Raw genomic sequence first — 22,793 nt, forward strand, 5'->3', positions numbered from 1 at the left:
AGTATTACAACATCATTTCACACTCAGACTTACATTTTCTAATGTGAATACAGAAATGTGCAGTAAAGCATAAAAGCTGGTATCCAATTAAAACGTATACAATGTGATCAAAAACATCTAAGGTTGCATTATTTCTTGAGTCTTTATCGTGTGCTGAAGAATCCCTGCCTCTTTGTCATCACCTGGTGGCAGAGTGAAGTCTTACATGAGTGAGATCGGTCTAGTGGTTGCACCAACCTTCAAGGGCGTACAGTCAGTGTGCACATCAGTGGCAACACACTACCTGTCTCAGTGTGTAGGGGTAACCTGTGTGAAAAGCTGCTACAAAACTTAAAAGTTATGCATCATGGTACAAGAATAAGACGATGCAGAGTGAGCTCATTATGTCAAATCAGGTCATTCATAGCCTCATAATATTCCTACTTATTCAGCTGCATCCTAAAACTTACCGGCACTCTTATTGTGCATTGTTACATGTTGGCACTACTTTAATTTTAATTTAGCAACATTAAAAAAAAATCAACAAAAAAATAACAAAGATAACAAATGATATCCAGCGCAGGGAGATGCAGAAACCCCACCGGGTTTACTTGACTACATCAATGATTGCATGCTTACTTATAGTCTGTGTTTGCCTTTTGAGTATATTATATCCATTTATTTGTTTATTTATTTCATCTATTTTATTTATTCCATTTCTTTATTTCACTTATTTTATTCATCATTTCTGTTCTTCAATTATTTGTTGTTGTTTTTTTTTTATATAATTATTTAGCTATAAATGCCATTTATTTAATTCGTCCTTTTCAATTTAAACTAATATTTTCGTTTAATTCTACTTCCTTCTGCTTTGTTTTGTCAAAGCACTTGTAAGCTGTTTTCAAAAAGTGCTATATGAATACATCTCATTATTTGCGTCTCAACTATATGACACAAAAGGTGCCTGCTTTTGGCCTCTAATGTTTTATAAACGACATGGGTAGGTAAAAGGAGAAGGGTCTGCGACATACATTCTGTATATTTTACTATTTCTCCTAAACAGCTGTAAACCACGGCTTATTTAAAGATATATAAATAGAAACGCTAATAGACGCTCATTGAAACCTACATGACATGCAGTACCAGCTCTATGCAGTTCATCTACCCGCCGCTGGGTGGCGCGGATTTTCTGGTATGTAAACAGTGACGGCAGCGTTTTGCAGTGGTGGAGAAGAACGTGTACGTCATTTTCACAATGGCGGAGGCTGGGTGAGGAGGAGTGTGTGTGTGTGAAGCGGCGCCGTAATCGTTAGAGCTACATTGCCCGTATTACGTGCACGGTGCTCGAAAATGGCCCTGAACCCCAACGCGGTGGGGAAGAGGAACTCAGAATGTGCCGAGGCGGACGATCTCCAGCCGGAGGGCGGCGAAACCCCGAAGAATTCAGCCGCCACCTCGGCCACAGCCAACCAAAATGGCGATCAGCCTGGATGTGGAGACAGTGTAATGCCCGAACAAGAAGCCCCTGAGCGGCGGAGGAGCGTGCAGGCGGACTCCCGGAGCTTTAGCAGTTCACCCTCGCCGGGCCAGAGACCGAATTTCCAAATCCCGAGGAAGATACGCGAGCGGAAAGGTGGTGCCATATCGCTGCAATTTTGAACACAGCCTGTCCTGTCTTTCATAATTCTGCTGCTGCATGTTGCTAGCTTTGCAAGCTAGCTGACTGACTGGTCACTCCACGCTTTTTAAAACGAGCTTAACAAACATATTTAAGCGACATTGCGGGTTGGAATGGAGTCAGCAGCGTGCGGTGTGAGCACTTGGTTGGTGCAGCGTGAGTTGTGTTGGCAGACAGAGCTGTGGTGGTCCGGCTCAGGTACCAGAAGTTAGCCAGGGTCCAGAGAGAGAGAGAGGGGGAGAGAGAGAGAGAGGCAGGCAGCTAACAGTTACAGTTACAGTTCCTGTGAAGCCGCACTTTTGAGGACTGCCCGGTTGAAAGCCTACCTTGTCTGGTTCCCCTCACCTGTTCAAGGAAGCATAGTCTCAGTGAGTAATGCCCCTGCTGTCATGAGTGTGTTTTTTTTTTTTTCCCAGCCATCTCCTGGCAACTTGTGGGTGTCTCGTTGACCTCAGTGAAGGGCATGGGGTCATCCACCCCACCAGTCTATTTAAAATGTTTTCACACTACCATGACACTTAAAAATGAAATCTAAGCAGGGCTGCCCATCCCTTATTCCAGCTTGATGCCACTGGCATTTCAGAGCATCCCATTTACACCTCACCTCAACACACTCATCAGGGTTCAATACCCCCCTCCCCCCTTCCCATAAGCCCACATCGTGTGTCAAAAAGGTGGTTAGGCGGTGTCTTGTGCCCCCCCAAAAAAGAAAGAAATGGCAGTTGCATTGTGGTTGTTACAGATCTTGCTGGGATACATCAGTTATTTGTGTATATGCAAAGTTAGGGGGGAAGCTGGGCATGGCATTCTGATCCTCTAATGAGCAGCCTGACTGAGCCCTCAGCAGTTTGCACATGTAACGTATGAGATGTTCTTCCGGCCCAAGTAGGAAACTGAACAGCTGTGGGACAGTCTGTGCTGTGTGTGTGCTCCACTGGCATGTCTCCGGTCTACATTCTTTTTTTTCCCCTTCACGCGATGTTTACCACCGATTTGCCAACAGCGTGACGCCAAAAATTTTGCACCCACGTTACCTGTAGTCAACAAGGCGGTTTCACTTTCCCTCTGTTTGGTTTGACGTAACACACCTACTGTAAATAGAGACAGCTGCAGTCGATGAGAGGGATTCAAGAGTTACAGTTGTCGACAATGTTTTTCTAAGCCTAATAACTCCAAGTGCACATTTTGGTAACCTTTAACAGTTTAGTAAGTTCAGCGGGGGTCGTGCTGGTTCGTCGCAACCCCTGCTGACATGTGTTAAACATACACAAAGAATTGTTGCCTGCAAGCACCAAGTATACGTCACATCATCCTGCACCAACTTTTATATTAGAGCTTAAGTCTTAACTGTGTGTATCCTCTTCTTGTTTATTACCCTGTAAACAAGAGTATAGATTAGATTGTTTGATTTAGTATTTGATTGTTTGATTCACCACTTTTAGTTCTGATCCTCCTCTGCACATGTGCACGGATCTATGCCTGCAGATGCTTTATACTAATCCTCCAACTCACTTCTGTGTGCGCAGGCTTGTACCACTTTCTGCCCCCAGACAGCCGGGAGTTTGAGGACCTCGCGAAGATCGTCTCCTCGTGCTACTTGGACTCATCGTCACGAGGCACCTTCTCTTACTGCAAGGCCCGGCTCATACACAATGAGCTGCTGGAGAAGGAGGTACAGTCTTCAATGTCATATGTTCTACTGGAGAAATGTATGTCAGAGTTTGTGAGTTTCAGACCCCTGGGTCTAATTCGCCGTTTCTTCCGTCTGTGTGCCAGTTCATCGAGAAGCGCAGAGAGATGAAGCAGGAGGGGCGCACCGATCAAGAGCTGACTGAGTCGTACTGCTTCCTTTATCCAGACAAATCCAAGGTATTGACCATGCACAAGATGTAATGTGCGATTGTTTACTTGTTTTTACATGTTTCTGAGCTTTGTATGTTCTCTTGCATGTCCAGCTCCAGTGGATCTGCGAGAAGGGTTTGTCGGTTGGCCACTCCAGGATTATGACGCTAGGAAATCCATCAGTGGGTAAGTTGGTCTTGCACTTTGGTGTTGATGTAAAAGAAGACTGTATTGTAGTCCATGGAATGATGGATTTTTGCTGTCATGGTTATATTTTGAGGGTTGCAAGCTCCATTAGATCCACTTTTTCATTTTGACTTACTTCAGTTTGTTATTGATGAGCATCTGTGAAAGTTAATTAGCATTTTGCGTAGATAAAGTTAGAACTGAAGACAGGTAACACATGCACCAACAACAGAACTTGATTGTTGTTCACAGCTGACCATCTCCTCAAGGAAAGAAAGCTTTGTTTGGAGTTTTTCCTCAAAATATCAACAAGCCATTATCATAATCGTGATTTAATTTTCTAATAATTTTAACAAAGTATCATCTATTTCTTTTGTCCCTGTAGGTGTTTATCTCTCCAAATATTCAGATTTGTTACAAATAAATCCTTTTGAAGTCGGCTCGTCTGGAGACATGATCGTTTTTAAAGTCATGAAGGTACGGCTGCCGTTCTTTCTTCTTTTTGTGGTGCTGACAGATTTGATTGTTTGTGGAACATCAAGCTCACCAGTACATTTTTGTCTCCCAGGGCCGGATAAAGCACATCCATGAGAACATGCCTAAGAATGCTATAGAACCTTCACCCAAGTTTGACGGTCACTTGTCTAAAAGTGCCAACAGGGTTACGTCTCTGCTGTCTTACAGGGCTTTTGAGCTCACGCAGGTAAACACTGGTTCTTTTTCGGTCTTTCATTGTATGATTTGTGTTATCGAAAAAGATGTTTTCAGTTTATAATATCTTGTACGAAATTTGTAAGGGGGTTAATGTGTCTCTTGTCTTTTTTTATTTTAGCAATATTTTTTCGAGTTTGCATTTGATGAGATCAAGGCACGGCCCCGGCACGTGTGCCCCTACGCTGTGGTTTCTTTTCAGTACAAAGGCAAGGAGGCTGCAGCAGCTCCTATGACTGCACACAGGTGCGTATTCCTGCAGGAAATGGTGAAACTTGATGAGTATTTTTAAGCAGTTGAGCAGGTTTGCAAAACATCTGACATCTCTACAATATCCTTTGTGTGTAAATATTTGCTTTTGTTTATATTCTTAACAGGTTTAACACCATTTCCCCTGAAGGAAGTAGAGGTAAAACTTTTTTGAATCTTCTGTATTTAATAAGTATGTAAGAAACAATTAAGTCTGCGTGTGTTGTCATGGATCGCTGTTATGTCTGTGTGGTAAAGGCCATGTCACTTGAAGTAGAAAACTGCTTTAATTAACTACCTAAGAACTAACTTCCACACTTTGATCGACATGCTGACTGCAAGTCATTTACGCAGGAGAGCATTTTAAGTGCTACACTCTCAGAATCATCCAAATTGGGTTCAACAACCAGTGCAAACATCTCTAAAGAAAGAGTATGTGTCAAAAATGTGGCTTTTCGTTGACAAACCGGCAATTACGAAGTGTTACGAAGCCCACTTTATCTTTGTATCATGTCTGGCCTTGACCTGTGCTGTTGACATCATTGCAGGGAAGAGCTGCTACACTGTGTGGAGTGGTCCGCTAGTGAACAAGGGCCAGGAGTTATTCCCAATCTGTTTACGATCCTCCTCGCGCCCCTACCTTCCTTTCAAACTGTGAGTAAATCTTCAGCCTCGCAATATTCTGTTTCTCTCCAGAAAACATTCGCAGTACCGGAATTTCTGCTGTTAATCATTAAGGACACTTTTGGCCACGATAGATATTTATGTGCTTAACATGTAACACTTGTGCAGTATTCAGACACTGATTTTTGTTTGCTGGAATTATTTCTGATTTGTTCTTTGTTTAATCTGCGTGTGTTCCTCTGCAGGCCTGAGAAGCTGGAGGTGAATCGGGGAATGCAGCTGGATCAGGTGAAGCGAAAGATTCCCTCTGTGCTCTTTTCCTGGGACACCTACAGCATATCTCGGGAAGGTCAGTCTGGACCACATTGGCCTATATCTCATAATTGAATGATAGAAAAATGTCCTGGGGATGTTGGTGGCAGTACATGGTCTGAAATCCAATTTCCAAAGCTATTCTAAATGGCTATTCTAACTTGTGTATGACAAAAACAAAGTTATCTTGCCTAATCCATTGAAGTTGAAAACAACCGTTTTGCATTCTTTCTGATTAAAAATTGCAGGTTGTGGGACTGCTTTGTAATTTGACTTGCTTTTCTTTGTCCGCAGTGATGAAGTGCGGGATGTCCTGTAGTCTGTTTGAAGTTGTGGATGGGAAAGGCAAACCAACCAGCGGCAGCTTGGCAGCATTGGTCAGCAAACTGGAGAGGGACAGGATGGTGAGTAATCCTTTTGCTGTTTACCTGTCGGGTTTTTCATGCTTGAAGATTCTCAGAAGATACAGATTCAGTTCACTGAAGAACAGTTTGTCAACAAAACAAACTTGGTACTGAATTGAGTTCAAATATTCTTAATTGGCGATCGAGCGGCATGTTTCAGGGCTGATCTACAGTTCACTCAAGATCTGAACACAAGTATTAACACGTTTAATTAATTTACTAATTGAGTAATTGTTGCAACTTTTGTTTTTTTTTGTACAAGTAGAAAAAGTCGGAGTAAAAACATCTGTCAAATTGTTTTCTTTTTTCAGTTAACCTAAACAAATATAATAAACCTGCAAATGTAGTACAAGTGTACACAAGGGATAAGTGCAGACCTGTCCAGAAGCAGACTGTTATTATGACTGCTCACGTTATTTGTTATAACAACCTGGTGTCTCTGACCGCAGTGTCTACTCTTCCTTATTCAGGTGCTGGTGAAGTCCCTATTTGACAGGGGATTTCTCTTCCTGCTGTCTTCAGCTCAGATGGTCGAGTCCAAAGGTGCCAAAAAGCTTTTTACTCTCCTCCTCACTGTTTCACTGCTGTGTCAGTTGAACACCTACTTGTTCCCTTGGGCAAGGGCTCAGTTCAGCTTTTAAAACAGAATGTTGCTGTTTGTTTTTTAGAGCGGCGGGGGCGGGTGGAGAAGAACCTGCAAGCATTATTCATCTTTCAGGAGTCAAGGATGGTTGTCAAGTATTGTAAGTATTATTCACTACCCATCATCTGTGTTTCTGACTGGCTCCCAGCTTCTGCATGAAGCTCCCAATTGGAAAGTTTTATCTGTGAACAGGCAACATTTGCACCTGAGAAAGATCTCAATTCACCCTCCTTTTTTTCACCAGAAAATATAAAGGTTTAGATAAAGTTAAGAGGCTACAATGTTATAATCGTGATACCTGTTTTGGCTATTATTAAGCTCTTGTCTCTAAAGACTTAAAGACTGCAGATGGACATCTTTTATCTGACACTGACATGTGTGTCCTCCATCGTAGCAACAAGATTGTTCGAGCCGGAGCCGTTGACAGTGGAGCCCCAGCCTGCTATCCTGTCCTCCATGGAGCCCTTCATCCCTGCTCTGCACTATGCCTTGTTCAAGTTGCGCCCGAACCCAGGCAAGGATGTGAGCTCTGGGGTGGAGCGTCAGGCCACTGATTACCTAACTCGTATGGATTCAGGCACGGTTCGGCCTTTCATTCTGCCAGACTACAAATATAACGTGGACGATAGGACCAACCCTCTCCCAGTTCCCAGACACAAATTTAACATGGATTCTGTTCTGCGTACCTATGTCCACAACCCCGCCAACTACATTTTACCTCTGAACAAGGCAAAGGACATTATTGAAAGGATACGGAACCCTGTACCCATACCCGTACCCACACCTGCTCCTGCCCCTGCCCCAGTGGAATACAGCCCCGTTTCTGACTGGGGCGGTTCGGACAGGGGCTCGGACAGGGCAGAGAGACCACCAGAAAGGCTCCCCCAGGAGAAGCCTCCTCCGGAGAGGCCTGCACATGAAAAGCCACCCCCAGACAGCAGCAGACGGAAGCCAGGGTTGGCCCATTCTAACGGAGCCCAGTCACAGCACAAATCCCATGTCGAATCCCAGCCTCAGCCCACTCAGAGGTTGCGGCTGTCCCAGAACGAGTATGATAAAGACAAGATGAAACAGCTGCTCAAGCTGATCCAGCTCCACAAGAAAGCACTTGTGAAGGATCCTGAGAAGGAAAGGGGGGAGGACGGGGCCTGGGACGCCAACAGTCTGAAGAGGAAGTTCGAGGGTGATGAGAGGGGAGGCGTGAACAAACACCAACGCACGGATCCTCTGAGCAATGGAGAACCTAGCAGAGGTGAGCAGCGCCGCAGCTGTCTATGTAGCTTCATTTAAATAGTGTCATTTAATTTGTTTTTCGAAAATGTCCACCTGCTGCCTCTAAAGTCAATTCCTCTGAAAGAACACAGTCTGATCAGTTCCCCGTAATTGCACTATAAATTAAAAAGACATTGCTGCCCATTGGCACTTTATTTACAAGCAACGAGTGAATTGGTTTACATCAGAAATTAAATGACTCAATGATTTGATTTCTATGACTCCATAGTTTATATTTTAAAATCTGTTTTTGATGCTATTCCAGATAGCTGTTCCAGTGTTTTTTTTCAGGCTCATGTGCACTCAGTCAACGTCTTGTGTATCCCATGTCACATTTCCTGTTTACTCCACTTATTATCTTTAGTTCTGAGGATATTCTAGCGCACTAATATACCCAATATTGTTAAAGCCTCAAATTTATTGTGTGCATAATTATGTGTGTTTGGCTAGGAGCCCAAGCAGATGAGATCGGAGATGAGGTTGGACAGAACGACAATCTGACCGCAGTGATGGAAAGCATGGGTATTTACGACACTGACCTGAGGGCTCGCGGCAACGCCAATGCCTCAACAGTCAACGAGACTCAGCGCCTCATCAAGATCCTCCTGGCAACCCTCAACAAAGCTGTGGCTCAGGGTTCAATGCCCGTACAGCCAAACCACGGTGAACCGTCGACTGGTTCAGTAAGGGTGGAAACTGCCATCTCTGACCCCGATCTTGGGAAACAAAATGAGCCAGCATTGCAAACAAACTACACAGAGGTGAGATATAAACAGCTGCTTGTTATTGGGGAGTATCTTACCATGTATTAAATGTGTTTGTATGGCTAAAAATGATGACTGGTGTTTTCTCTGTTTAGGAGGATATGGACTGTAGCCCTGGTAGTCCATTTAGCGGAGGCTCACCACCAGAGCAAGCTCACACCTCAGATGACCCAACCTGGGTCAACCCCACCAATGAAGGTACATCAAAGCAGCTGCAATAATGAATTCATTAGTTGTCATCTTATAAATTGGTTGCCAATTATTTTGATTATGGATTAAAAAAGCTAAATTCCGCTAACAACTAATTGTTTAATCAAGAAAATACACAGATTAATCAACAGTGAAAATATTAACAGCTGTCAGTACACATGGACCTCTCCCTTGTTGGTATATTGAGATCTGGGTATCACTGTGACAAGTGTTCTGTCTGTTTTCCTCCAGACAAAGCACAGCCTCTTCCTGAGCCAAAGCCCGAGCTGAAGTCCGAGCCTGAGCCCGAGCCTGAGCCAGTACCCGAGGCCGTGACGGTGACCGACAGCCACCCAGAGCCGAAGACGCCTGCAGCTGTGGAAGTAAAAAAGGCAGCTGCACCACCCACGTTACCAGCCTTAGAAGAAGTTCCCTTCAGGCCATCCATCAGCCTGGACACCATACTCAACCAGGAAGTTTACAGTCTTACCTCTGACATTAAAAACATCATGCAGACTAACCACATCTGCTATACATCGCAGCTACCCCCGCGGTTGCCTCCGCGGCACTACTGGCTGCCCAACAGCTGCTTTTCAAACTTTGTCGTACCCTACGTCTCCCCCGTCTCCGTTCAGGGGCATGTCAAAGCACTGTGTGAGAAGATGGACAAGTTGATCCCATCGCCACCTGCTCCACCCAAGGTCACTTCACCACCTCCCCCAGTGACGATATCTAATCTTACAACACCGCCCCCCACCCCCATCCAGGCTTCCAAAACTAAAGCAGAGCCCACTCCGACGAAGAGCACCACCTCCTCTTCTCATAGTGTGAAAACGGTGGCTGTCAAAGAGACACCATCCACGAAGGCTAAAACAGAAGGCACGTCAGCAGAGTTGGGGGGAGAGGTCTATTCTCCCTCTCAAGTCACAGCGAACTCTCCACAGCACAACTCCCAAAATGCAGGAGCTGCTTCTGGAAGCGGGTCCGGCCTGCTGGCGGGCAGCCTTATTGGTCAGCTAAAGCCCGAGGTTTTCAGCAGCCTGGTGGAGATCTTCAAGGACGTCACCAAGAACACAGTCAAATTCTACATCTACTCTGGGGATGAGGGCGAGGAGAGTACTGTCTGCAAGGAGATCAAGGTATGAAACAAGGTTCTACTGTAGTCTTAAAAGAAGAACAGCAACACATTATCAATTTATCTGTAGACCTTTTCAATAAATAGTGAATCAATAAATTGTCCAATTGTAAAAAATGTGCTCCTCACAAGTTTCTAGAACTAGGCAGTGGAAATTTCATGTCATGATTATGCTGGTCAAAATATTTGCAATTCAAAATATTGTAATAAACTTTATTTATATAGTTTTTCTTCTATATTACAAAGTGCTTTAAAAGAAAATGAATATACAGCAGATAAACAAACAACAAAAGGATTATAAAACATCTGGGTGTAATCATTTTACTAAACTAAACTTTACTAAACTAACTAAACCTTGTTTTATCACACAACGGTTTTTAGAGAACATTCAATAGATGCTAATGTTGTAGTATGTTATCCTGGTAATCATCAAAAGAATCATTAAAAGAAAGTCACTAAAACATACTGGAATCATACATACTTTACCTTTACCATACTTAACCTTACAGAAACAGAAACGAAAACACATAATCTTATTACATTACAACAAGGACACGTTTTGTTTTTTAGTGAACATCCTTTTAGTTGAAAAACACATTTTAAATAAGGTACCCTTAATAAAGAAAGAATGAATAAGAGGTAGGTACTTCTTTCCTTCTTGTTCTTTAGTTAGGAATTCATAGTATTTTCACACATCACAATGACATTTTGAGTCTAAAATCCCAGCTATGTTAACAGGCTTGGGATTTTGAAATGACTGGAGAGTTGTCGGCTTGCTCTTGTTGCAATTTAAAAGTCTTATTGCGCCTGACAGCTTTTTCAGTTCACCCCTGAGGATATTCATGATTATACAGATTATGGAAATTCACCATGATCAACCTGAGTATTTTTTTATCACAATCCACAATAAAATGTTATATCCTACCATCCCTATCTGGGCTAATAGCTGAGGTCTTACCCTTGCTTGTTTTATTCATTCAAAAGCCCCAAAACCCAAAATATTGAATGTACATCTTAGTACAAAATGCTCACATAAGAGAAGCTGGAATTATCATACCACTGCCTTATTATTTTTCTTTCAATTAATCAAATCGTTAACGCAACAGGCCTGTCACAATAACTACTTAGTTGGAGGATATGCTGTCCCAGAAATCATTAGGATTAATGGTATTAATGTAATTCTTAGAGCATATTTTGCCACTGATGTAATGATAATATAATAACATAATAATGCACTTACACCCTTTCAAAGAGCAATGAATTTTAACCAACAGTATTAAGACTTTGTAATTGGAATGTGAATGCATGTTAAAATATGCTAAATAAATAAAACATTAGTAAATAAAATCACACAACTACAAAAAACAATATAAGATATGTATGATAAGTCAATAACATAATCATCCCGACATGCCTACTTCAAAGTGTTAGTATTGCTGTGATTTTGCATCATCTCCTTCATCTGTCGACATTAAATCCACAGATTTTATTTCACCCCATCTTTGTAATGTACTAGAGCAGAAAGCTCTTTGGCTTGGTTAAAAAAACAAAGGCAAACACAAGTCAAAATACAGATGTACTGTGGGAATGTTGAAGGCTTCTCTTGTTCCTCTTTGCCACTGTGTGTTCATGTCTCAGTGCTCTTCTTTTTCTGTATCTGTCAGTCAGTCAATACTTGTACGTGTAAGAGAGGAGGACACTTTCATCTGTCTGTCTCTAACAATTACGCCTCTCCTGTCCGTCACAAAGGAGTACTTGAAAAGTCTTGGCAACAGCGAGTGCAGCCCGCAGACGTTTCTGGAGAACAGCGGCAGTTTAGATAAGCTGCTCATCATCATTCAGAACGAGGACATCGCCGCACACGTGCACAAGGTACGAGGGATTTCTCCCAACCCTCTTCACGTCAGTCACTGTCTCAGCTCACCCGTCAGTATTTCACATGACTCTGCATCAGCTGATCCTGGCATAGATCAAACATAAATAATGGCACTAGTTGGATTTAAACATCTGCTGCAGAGTATTGTGTTTTTATCTGATTCAATGGTTAGATTTTTTTGCACAGTATATCAAGTTCTATCTTTATTAAAACAAAAATCTTTTCTTCCTGCAGATTCCAGCTCTGGTTTCTTTGAAGAAGTTGCCTTCAGTGAGTTTTGCTGGAGTGGACACGCTGGACGATGTCAAGAACCACACTTATAATGAGCTGTTCGTGTCCGGAGGCTTCATAGTGTCTGACGAGTTTGTCCTCAATCCTGACCTCATCACACAGGGTGAGTTCAGCTTTTCATTGTAGCATCTGTGCAGCTTCTTGTATCAGATGGATGATTTCTCATACAGAGCTTGTGTTGCTTGTTTTGTCCAGACCGTTTGCAGGGGCTGCTCAAGTTTTTGGAGGAGCAGAGCACCCCTGAACACCCCTGGCAGTGGAAGGTGCACTGGAAGTCCCAGAAGAAGCTGAAAGAGATGGGGAGGTCAGTGTCTCAGTAGAAGCTTACCCAAAACAATGCATCAAAAACGCTCACTGTGGATCTACTTTTGCCGTTCTCTTATAGGTTAAACACCAACGCCATGGGGCTGCTGAACCTTCTCACAGCCTATCAGAAGAAGCACCTTGTGGAGTTCCTCCCTTACCACGAGTGCGACACCCAATCGCGTCAGGCTCCAGATCTGGAATGCCTAATCAAGCTGCAAGCTCAGCACACACAACAACGGCACCTTATCTTCCTCACAGGTATCGTTATCTCTGTTGTATTGTTGCCGTTGCCTTTTATGTTTCCTAGTTGAATCAATTATATGCATGATAAGAATGAAATGATAGTGTTTAATATTGTTTTTTATAACTGTCCTTGACTCATTTAAAAGCGACCTTTGCATATTGTGTTGTGTTTTTTATTTTTACAGAGAGGCCATTTGAGATGTTCCTACAGTACTCCAGAAACGGAATAGTGATCGGGAGCATTGATGACGTTATGAGCGGCTTTCACAGCCTGATTGGCTCCATCAATCAGAATGAGCTTCCAACGCCCCCCTCTACTGGTGGGTAGCATGAAAAGCAGCACTAAATACCAAAACACTTGGGATTTCATGTCATTTTGCTGTAGTGCATTTGCTTTGCTAAATTGCTTTTTTGTTCTTTACAGTTATCTGACTGGTTAAACATGTCTCTGCTGCCCAGCAGAGTTTTGTGCTGTTAATGCATCTGTAACAGACTTGTTTGATAATATCTTCCTCTCCACTTTTCCATTTCTCTCTCTGCCCTCTCCTCTACTCCCAGTAGTAAATGATGAGTGTGTGGAGGAGGAGGACATGTCATTAGACTCTGACGATGGTGAGCCACCCACCATATCGGATCCTTCAGAGCAGAACCAGGAAGTTGCGAAAGAGGGCAAACCTCCACAGCCGCCTCCACCAGAGATGGAGGAATTTCGTCCTCCGCTGCCAGACCAGCAGATCACCCCTGAGAGAACTCCAACGCTGCCCGACTACAGCTCTCTCAAAACGGCCATCTCTCAGTTCAAAGCCGCCAACCAGATGGGTATAGGGTCTTCAGACATTGGCAGCTTGTCGCCGGGAGGTTTTCCTGTGAATCCCCACCAAAGCTTCCTGTGTCCTTCAGCCTCGTGGTCATCCTACACTGGCTCTTCTAGCTATGCTGCCTCCCCAGCCTACCCTGCCTCGCCCTGCAGCAGCACCAATGAACAGGAATACCGCCCCCCAGTCACAGCCTCTGCCACAGTCCCAGCCCCCCCTGTCATGGCCACACCAGGACCTCTAGCCAACCTGGCTTCCCTCCCCCTTGAGGTCAAACCTCCCCCTCCACCTCACCTCATGATGCTGGGCCACACATATGGCTCGGACGCTGGAGGAGCTGGGACTGCTGGGAACTCCCCGCTCACCACCTCCCTCCCTTACACAGACAACCATGACACGGCCCAGCCAGGTTACATGGCTGGCATTCCTAAAAATGCTAGTGGGACCCCAATGCACCACGACAGGACTCTCAGTGGACCCGGGGAGGGTGTATGGGGGACAGCAGGCACCACTGCTGTTGAAACTGTTAGCAGCCAGGGTGTGGTCACATCTGGCCCAAGGACTGTGGAAACCCTTGGAGGTAGCACCCCTGGTAGTCAGGGGGGCAGGACTCAGGTGAATTGTGCTGATAACTCTGGAGCTGCCGTGGGCATTCCCGCAGTGGCCACCAGGGGGGGCTCAGTCATCAGACATAAGCTGCCTCCACATCCAATAAGTGGTGTGGGCTATGGCAGTATAGGTGGCATCCCTGGACCGTTGGATCATGGGCCTATGCGGGGTGGTATGGGTCCTGGTTCTTTAGGGGGCTTTCGTGGGAGAGGAATCCCACCAGGAGGACTTTGGCCTCGGCCAGGACGAGGACATGATCGGGGCGGCGGGCCTGGAGGGGGACCCTGCTCTTGGGGTTACCCAGGAGGCAGGGGTGGGGCACAGGATTACTACTCGGACTACATGTACTCTCATAATTATGCCCCTGAATAGACAATCAACACGAAGGGGGAAGACGAACACCATACTCCAGAGACTATTTGAGCTGGCTGAATGTATATATTTCCTTGTCAAACACATTGATTAAAATCAGTAAATAAGGTTCCTGGTTTTCTACATTAATAAAAATTGATACAGGCGGTGCCGAGTGTCCTACTGTCGTGTAAACTGTATGTACACTCTTTCCATGTGAGCTATTTGAGACCCTGTTCAAACCACTATATTTATATTTGCCAACAAATGTTAATGGCCTTCCAGCTTCTCGGAATTTATCATGTTAGTTCTGTTTGTCCGGTTTTGAAACGGTTTGTGAACAAGGGGAAAGGCTGATATTTTTTTAAGGAAAAAAAAAAAAAAACTAGTGAATGCAGTTTCACTTTTGCTGTTGGATTTCTTTTTTATTTTACATATTTGGTTGTCCTAAATTCTATTAAAATAAAACATTTCAAATCTTGTGTGTGTGACCAGTTTGATGACAGTGTCAAACGAACCATTAAAAATGTAAATCACAGCTGTTTTACTGTCCTCTCACTGGAACGCCATATATTATTCAGCAACCTACAACTATGTGCAGTATGAAAATGGACAATTTTAACTGAAATACCTGGAAAACACACCGAAAGTGATAAAATAAAAATATTTTTACATGAATCAGGTCACATTTCTATTAGAAACTCGACTCTTTTTTTTTTCTTTTGACCATGACGGAAGGCACAGGGCACTGCAGCAGAAATCTATTTCCTCCTGCAGGATTAGCTGTGTGTGGGAAGCGATTGGGAGGAAATGCAGCACTTTTAAATGCATCTGAGGATCCATGCTGAGTGCTATTGACCTCTTAACTCTACCACCACTGAAAGCATCATTAGGAAGGTTGATGTCCTCTTGGTGTGGGCTTTATTGTATGGTTTCATTAACTCAGTGGACTATCTGGTGGACAGAAACACCAGAGGGCGCTGTTTCCTATTAATGTGGAAAATAGGTTAAGGCTTCATCTCCAGGGCCCTATTCCAGTTGTGCAATAGATATGCCATGATAACTTTGGAAACTGTGGGAAAAATCAGTTGCGGCCAAGACACATCACACACTGAGCAGGGTGTTTTTTTTAATGTATTTTCATAACAGCACCATAGCGCGCGCGCACACACACACACACACACACACACACACACACACACACACACACAGAGTTGTATTTTCTGCCCTAAATACCCACAATGAATACAATCTTAAACCACTGAGATTAGTTTTGAGGTACATAACTGAACTCTATAGATTTTTTAAAGACAATTAAATATAATACAACAAAAAATGATAAACTGAATAACAGATTTGGGCTCGAGTCATTGTGACTTGTACTTGAGTCAACTTCAGTCGCTTGTTTTGATGATTTGCAGCTGGACAAAAAATTAGTGACGTGACACTTGGAGGTTAAAGACTTTCATCCTGACTTGACTTGAGATGTGATGACTCGCATGACTTGTCTGTGTTCATTTTCTGTTTTTATTATCATAATTATAATTTTGTTTTTGTTTGACTGTTGCTGTTTTAAAGTGATAGGGGAGGGAATAATTTTTTTAATGAGAGGAAATTAAGAAACAAATAAGCTTTCATTAAGTTATTTATATTATTATATTTATTTCACTGAATATTTATTATTAGAATGCAGATATAATGAACTGCCTTACTAGAACATGTTAGATAAACTGACAATATCATTATTAGACACCTACCTTGTCTTTTCTCTTTATAAAGACTGGACACTGCAGGTCAGACTGCAGTTTCTTTGGAGGGAAAACGTCACATGACTTGGGACTTTCCTCAGACTTGGACTAAATGACTTGAGTCACATCTTGATAAACAAAATCTCACTATAATCTTTAATGGTGGTCTATAATCTATTTGATCAGTGTATATATACCAATACCTGTCTGTCTAATAAAGGGCAGGGATATACAATTGTTACTTAAATTAATTCACATGATTTCTGGCCCACTTGTGGACCAGTAGAAAAAAAAACCTGACACAACATTGACATGTCAACTAACTAGCTAACCTGTTAGCAGCATACAGTTACTACTATGCAGGTTACGGAGCAACATTCAGTCGAAGTTGCTAATGTCTCTGGATAATTGGTGAATGTAAGTCTATAAATTTAGCTATTTTTTGTTTTCCACCGACCCCTGTGGGAAATACATTGTTTTTTTTTTGTTTTTTTTAGCTGCTAACGCTACAGGTAACCAGGTTAACTAGCTAATGTGGCTATTTGCTAACTTTGTTTGTTTGTCATCTGGTGGGTAGTGAAGTTAGCTTGTAGTGGGGTTATCGGTTTATATGTGTATATATATTATCAGACGATATATTCTGAGTAAGTTCTGGCAATTATTACGAAACACAATGAGGTGAAATAAGCTATGGTGCTCAGTTGAGCTGCAGAGTTGGGCGACAATTCTAATGAAATTAAGAGTATTTGTTACAAGTAAAAGTATATTTAGTCAAATACTGTACCTAAGTCAAAATTTTAGGCACTTGTGACTTCACTTGAATATTTCCGTTCTATGCCATCATATGTTGTAACTCCACTGCACTTATTTTACAGCTGTACTTACCAATAGTGGAATGTAACTAAGTACTTTTACTCAAGGGCTGTACTTAATCAGGCGAACAGTTACCATTTTGAGGAATTTTACTTTGTACTTGAGGATTTCCATTTTACACTGCTATATACTTCTCCTCTACTATGTTTTGGGGGCAATTATTCTTACGGCACTACATTTAATTGATTACTTTAGTTACTAGTTACTTTGCAGATTGCATGCTCCATCAGAGCCAAAATAACTTAATTTTACAATCAGATTTTGAAAAAGAACAGACATATTACAATAATCCGAAAAATGCGGAATGTCATCAGATTATCGGCCTGTCGACCTATATTATACAGTTCATACCTACTTTTACTTGTACATTTGATAGGCTACTTAAGTATGCTTAATATGTGATTTACTTTACCAAATTCATATTGTAAGATGATACTTGAATATGACTGGTGGGTGTCCTTTTATGACTCTGGTAGTTACTGGATAGTTTTCAGATTAAGATTTTACATGAAACAACACAATGTGTTTATAAAATATCAGCTACAACACAGATTTCACTTTGGATTGTGACCCTACAGAGACGTTCTCCCTCTAAACATCTCACAGTTTTACAAACAGCAGCTGTTCCTGAAAAACTGTTAGGTCGATATAAACCTTGTGTAGCAGACCTTTTGTTTTGTGTTTTACAAGTCCTACCTTATTAATCATCTCTGGACACATTATAGTTTTGTTTGATGGGCTAGATCTTTATTGCGGGAACCTGGAAGTAAAGAAGTTATAATTAGACACGACTTGACTGACTGCAGCAGTAGAAAGCAGCTTATGCATTAATGCATCAGTTAACAATGTGATAACAGCATGAATAATATATCAGTCTCAGGGACCAGTTTCCTGCAAAATTAGTCCTTTTACTTTAATACTTAAAGCGCATTAAGCTGATACTACTTATAAACTTGTACTAAAGAAGGGTGTTGAATAAGGGGAATGTCGTTAGTTAAGCAGGTGCTTGGTATTAAACCATAGTATTGGCCAAAAGGAGATTTTGACCTGATGGTGGCGCTAGAGGAGTTGTTAAGGTGTGACTTCATCCAGAGGGGAGCATGGATTCTTAAACCGAATTTCATGGCAGTCTTTTCAACGGCCGTTGATACGTTTCACTCATAACCACAAATGTGAACCTCATGGTGGTGCTGTAGGAAAAATCAGAGGATCTAGTGGTTAACAAACTATTTCTGCAGGGCCTTCCTTTTGTAGATAACAATGGGCCTCATTCACCAATATCTTCTTAAGAATCTTCTTAGATTCTTTCTTAAGTTGTTCTTAAGAGGTTCCTTAAGAAAACCCTACGTCAGATTCACCAACTCATTCGTAAGCCTCAGAATTGTTCGCAGCTGTGTTCTTACATCGATGAAAGCCACAGGAGCAATATATATGCCATTGTTTTCAGGCCTTGGATGGAGAAATGCCACGTATAAATAGGGTGGGGGGGGGTTACTAATTGATGGCATGTTTCCAATTTACTTGATTTATCTTAAATCATTGGCACATTTAATTTATTTTAGAATTTACATTCTTTGTAAATTACCAAAAATATGAAATAAATAAATAAATAAATAAATAAATATGACAGAATTATCACTGTAATATTGCATTTTATTGAACTACACAAGAGAAGAAAATACAACCATGCCAACATTTCAGCACTGAAATGTGCGTAAGAGTACTCCTGAGCGTTCATAGGATTTGTTCTTGCCTAAGAAAAAATCCTAGATAAGAAAAAATTCATGAATGCCACAATCTTCGTGAAATCTTCATAAGTGGGACTTAAGAACAAATTTGTTCGTAAGAACAGTTTATGAATGAGGCCCATTGATATCACGCCACGCGTGTTTTGCTTGCAAACCCCTACAGAATATATTTTAAACATTGTCTATAGTTAGTATAGAACTGCAACTACAGTGTGACATTCTACTGAAAAAACAAAATAAGGAATAAGTCACCTTTTTATAGTGGAAGCATTCAAAGTGCATCATGCATCTCCTTTCTCATAATAAAGGGAAATTCTCTAATGTCCCTTCATTATTTTGAAATGTTGTTTTTGCATATGTAATCTAACAGATATTGTGCAACATATATATGACACAGAGGACTGTAAAAACTAATATAGGTAAGAATGCAGTTAAAGTCCGTGTAAACCAAAATCAGCCATTTTCTTCTAAACACATCAAACAGGTCATAAATGTGTTTACTTAAAACATGTAAAAGCCATTCGGCCATGTAGAATTTAATTTTGGAGCTAGGCTCACAAACAGTTTTTCAACATTTCTGTGTTCAGGATTTAATGGGCGGGTCAGAAATCATGCAAATCATGGCTGCATTACGTAACGCGGCCATATGATTTGCATAAACCCGGCCCTGCTGCGGAAGTGCTATAAATACGTGCAGCGCGTTGGCTTTAGCGGTTCTCCCACTCGCTCTCCAGTCTCGGATAGCATTGCTTACAATAGTTTGCAGCTAGCTAACCGGTCAACCAGTCAGCTAACCAGTCATGTCTCCTCCACATCCTCTGCATCTTTCCTGGATGCCACAGTGTGCAGGGTGATGGCGCTGTTATCTTATTTAAGTTTCCTTCAGATGACAACGTAAGGAAACGGGGGAGTCCGTTGACGCTGGTCAACTCCGTCCCGGTTTGCATCACCCTCCCACCGATGAGGAGATGTGGCCACTGCTGACCGCCGCTGACACTCTCCGTCCCGCTGACGGCGGGTCCCACCTGCATAATGTGGCCGCCGCCGCCACCAGCGCAGCTGCAGCCGACCCACTCCGTCCCGCTGACGGCGGGTCCCACCGGCGGCATGTGGCGGTAGTATCAGGGCCGCATTATTGATGAGCCGTCCCAGTGTGAACGGATAATCTGGAGGCGCGGAGCGAGGGCGTGTTGGTCTGACAGTCTGATAACTGCACAGGTCCTTCACTCAACTAAATACAGAGAAATGTCCCACAAAGCAACGTTACATGACCGAACAAAAGTAACGTAGTAACTGTAACTGTCTTTAGCAACTCATATGAGGAAAACAAATACCACAGCTGTATGTGGAGAAGCGTCTGTCCTCCTGTCCGTCCCCTCCCTGTCCTCCCGACTCTTCCTCACATTTCTGCTCACAAAACAGCGTCTGTCACGCTTGTCACAAGACTTTAACTCACCGAGTGTTTGACGAAAATAAATCACCGCGACCGCCAGCCCTCCTGACCGAGACTACAGGAAACTGTCCCCCAGAAAACAGCCTCCGTCCCCGCGAGTGACAGAGTCAGACAGCGTCCTGTTTACTGATGGTGATTATGTATAATTATGTAATTTAGCGCGAAAAACTTCACTCCGTCACTTTCCAGGATGTTTAGTGGGTCAGGATCTCAATCACTACACGTTATAACAGCATCTATATGATTATAAACTGTCCGCGGGTTTAGATAGACAAGGGGAACACCTGGGGAACACCTGGGGAGACACTGACGTTATTAACATGACGTGTAGCCCCGCCGCATGGGCGTGGTTCCAGCGCCTCTAACTGACACGCCCCCAGCGTTTCACAGCAGAAAGAAGTGCTTGTTTTTCCATGATTTTGAGACCTAATTTTATATACTTAACAATTTTTTTAATCTTTCAAATTTGGTTCAGTGGTCAATGATACATGTTTCTTTGGTGTGACAAACTCATAACACAATTTTTTTGCCGCTTTACACGGACTTTAAGGAGTTCATCCCGAAGGGTGTTTTTTAACCTCTACTGTGTGACCTCTCCTGGGGATATGTGTTCTGACAATGGTTGATGTATAACACATTACCTATGGAAATGTACCTATATGTTAAGATAATGTTTAACCTGAGGTGCATATGGAAATGGTAGGAATGTTACTTTGATTGAGTTCACAGGTAACCTTGTGATTGTCTGTATTGGTCTTTGCAATTATAAAGGAGGAGGAAAGACTGCCTCTCTTCAGTCGTCATCTATGTGCTGCTGATGAGTGACTCTTACTTGCAAGCAATAAAGAACTAGAGGAAATAGAGAAAGAGAGGTGAAGTCACGCTGATCCTATTTGAATTGAATTTAAAACATCATTTATCAACTCCTGAAAAAGTCGCAGTTTCCAGTAGAAATAATATTTTATACAGTGAAAGTACGTAATTATAAAGACCACATACCCAACAGCTGACTAACCCTCCTTTGGGTTTTTAGCCTTTTAGCTGTAATTACAGCCAAACTTGCTGGGATTTTTCACCTTTTTAAATACTTTTTCTGTCCCAAACTGATGGCCATGTGGGTGTTTTTGATGTATGTTGAGTGGAGGTTAGCTCACTGAGCAATTCTTCAGAAAAGTAAATGGTATATTATGACCTCTGCAACATTAACCCTAACCCTAACATTATATGTGTAATTCATAGTACATTTCGAATGGGATGAAAACATTATCATCATGGACTGCACTTTACTCACCCTGGACAGTTTGGATAGTTTGCCACATCTGTCCTCCTAGAGCTTTTCAGGCTATTGGCGTGCATGACATATAAATATTCATTTTTCAAACAGTCAGACCTGATTAAGATTCAAGTGGGATTGAAAAGTATTTTTTTCTTTTTTTAAACCCCTGTGGCGGGGAGTTCATGTGTGGATGTTACCCTCTTTTTATTTACCAATTTGTGCACCAATGCATACAGTAGTTGTCAGGATATTTTTGTAAAGTTGTGTCAACCTGCTGTTGGTACGCTAAGGAAAGTCGGCAACTTCATCCTCTGGGGACCATCAATGTCCGTACAAAATGTCATGGCAATCGATCCAGAAATGGTTGACTGACCGACATTGCCTCCCTAGAGTCATGCAGCTAGTATGGCTAAAAACAACCATAAAGAACATTATTGAGCATCACTGACACTATGAGATATTATAGGTAGGGTACCTTTTTTCTCTCACAGTTGAGGTCTTTTTTATGGAAATAATAAAGCCATATTTCATCAGAGTTCATTTTTGTCTTTTAGTGGACAAGTGTGACAGGTAATAACAAGGGTTGCACCATTACCACATGATACAATAAAGCTTGTAGATGAAATGACATGAGCTGAGATACACAGAGGAAGAATAAAAGACAAGAAGATGTTGTAGGAAAAGAAGTGGTCATGAGCAATAATATAAAACTTCAAACATGTTGACTCATTGTGTTTGTCCAGTCTTATCATATCCAGCTTAATTTTACTCACTGAAGCATATAGCGACCCCCGGGGATACTTCTTCTAACATGCTGAATGGCTTGGATGGTAGTGTATTACTGCATGTGCTCTTTGTTTGTTTGCAATGAAATATGATTCATGTGCAATGTGCCCCACAGTGCTGCGACTGGGACCAGAATCCTGCCTGACATATCCGACATCCAGCTGCTTCATTGTGCTTCGAAAACACAGAACATGGCCTGTGTTCATATGCGGTACAGAGGTATGATAAACAACCTGTCGTCCGTTGTGCAGCAATCCACATTTATTGTAGTCTTTTTTGGGAAGCAGCACGCCTGGCCTCCCAAAAAAAGGATCCACAGGATTGTATAGCCGGTAGGTGGACTGTCCTAACACTGATGCTGTTCGTGTTTCTCGAGTGCATACTCCCAAGTAAGGTGTCCAATTAAAATGAAATGAGGATTTTTGTCGGT

General features: G+C 42.3%; 1 protein-coding gene across 2 annotated transcripts; it reads left to right on the forward strand.

Annotated features, from left to right (window-relative positions):
• The first annotated feature begins 1,204 nt into the window (after positions 1–1,204).
• On the forward strand, positions 1,205–15,157 carry tasorb (transcription activation suppressor b). Of its 2 annotated transcripts, none has more exons than XM_030423155.1 (23): positions 1,205–1,612; positions 3,184–3,329; positions 3,434–3,526; positions 3,613–3,685; positions 4,071–4,162; positions 4,254–4,388; positions 4,518–4,642; positions 4,774–4,805; positions 5,194–5,299; positions 5,515–5,618; positions 5,876–5,985; positions 6,456–6,528; positions 6,654–6,728; positions 7,023–7,880; positions 8,351–8,661; positions 8,760–8,862; positions 9,106–9,992; positions 11,738–11,860; positions 12,099–12,258; positions 12,351–12,459; positions 12,541–12,719; positions 12,890–13,024; positions 13,263–15,157. In XM_030423155.1, exons 1-23 carry the CDS (start codon positions 1,330–1,332, stop codon positions 14,498–14,500), a joined length of 5,550 nt encoding a protein of 1,849 aa, XP_030279015.1. In that variant the 5' UTR covers positions 1,205–1,329; the 3' UTR covers positions 14,501–15,157. The 2 variants fall into 2 exon arrangements, with proteins under 2 accessions (XP_030279015.1, XP_030279016.1); XM_030423156.1 differs by having other exon boundaries at positions 13,266–15,157.
• The last annotated feature ends 7,636 nt before the right edge of the window (positions 15,158–22,793 follow it).

The sequence above is a fragment of the Sparus aurata genome, chromosome 7 (assembly GCF_900880675.1).
Source record: "Sparus aurata chromosome 7, fSpaAur1.1, whole genome shotgun sequence".
NCBI classification, from domain to species: domain Eukaryota; kingdom Metazoa; phylum Chordata; class Actinopteri; order Spariformes; family Sparidae; genus Sparus; species Sparus aurata.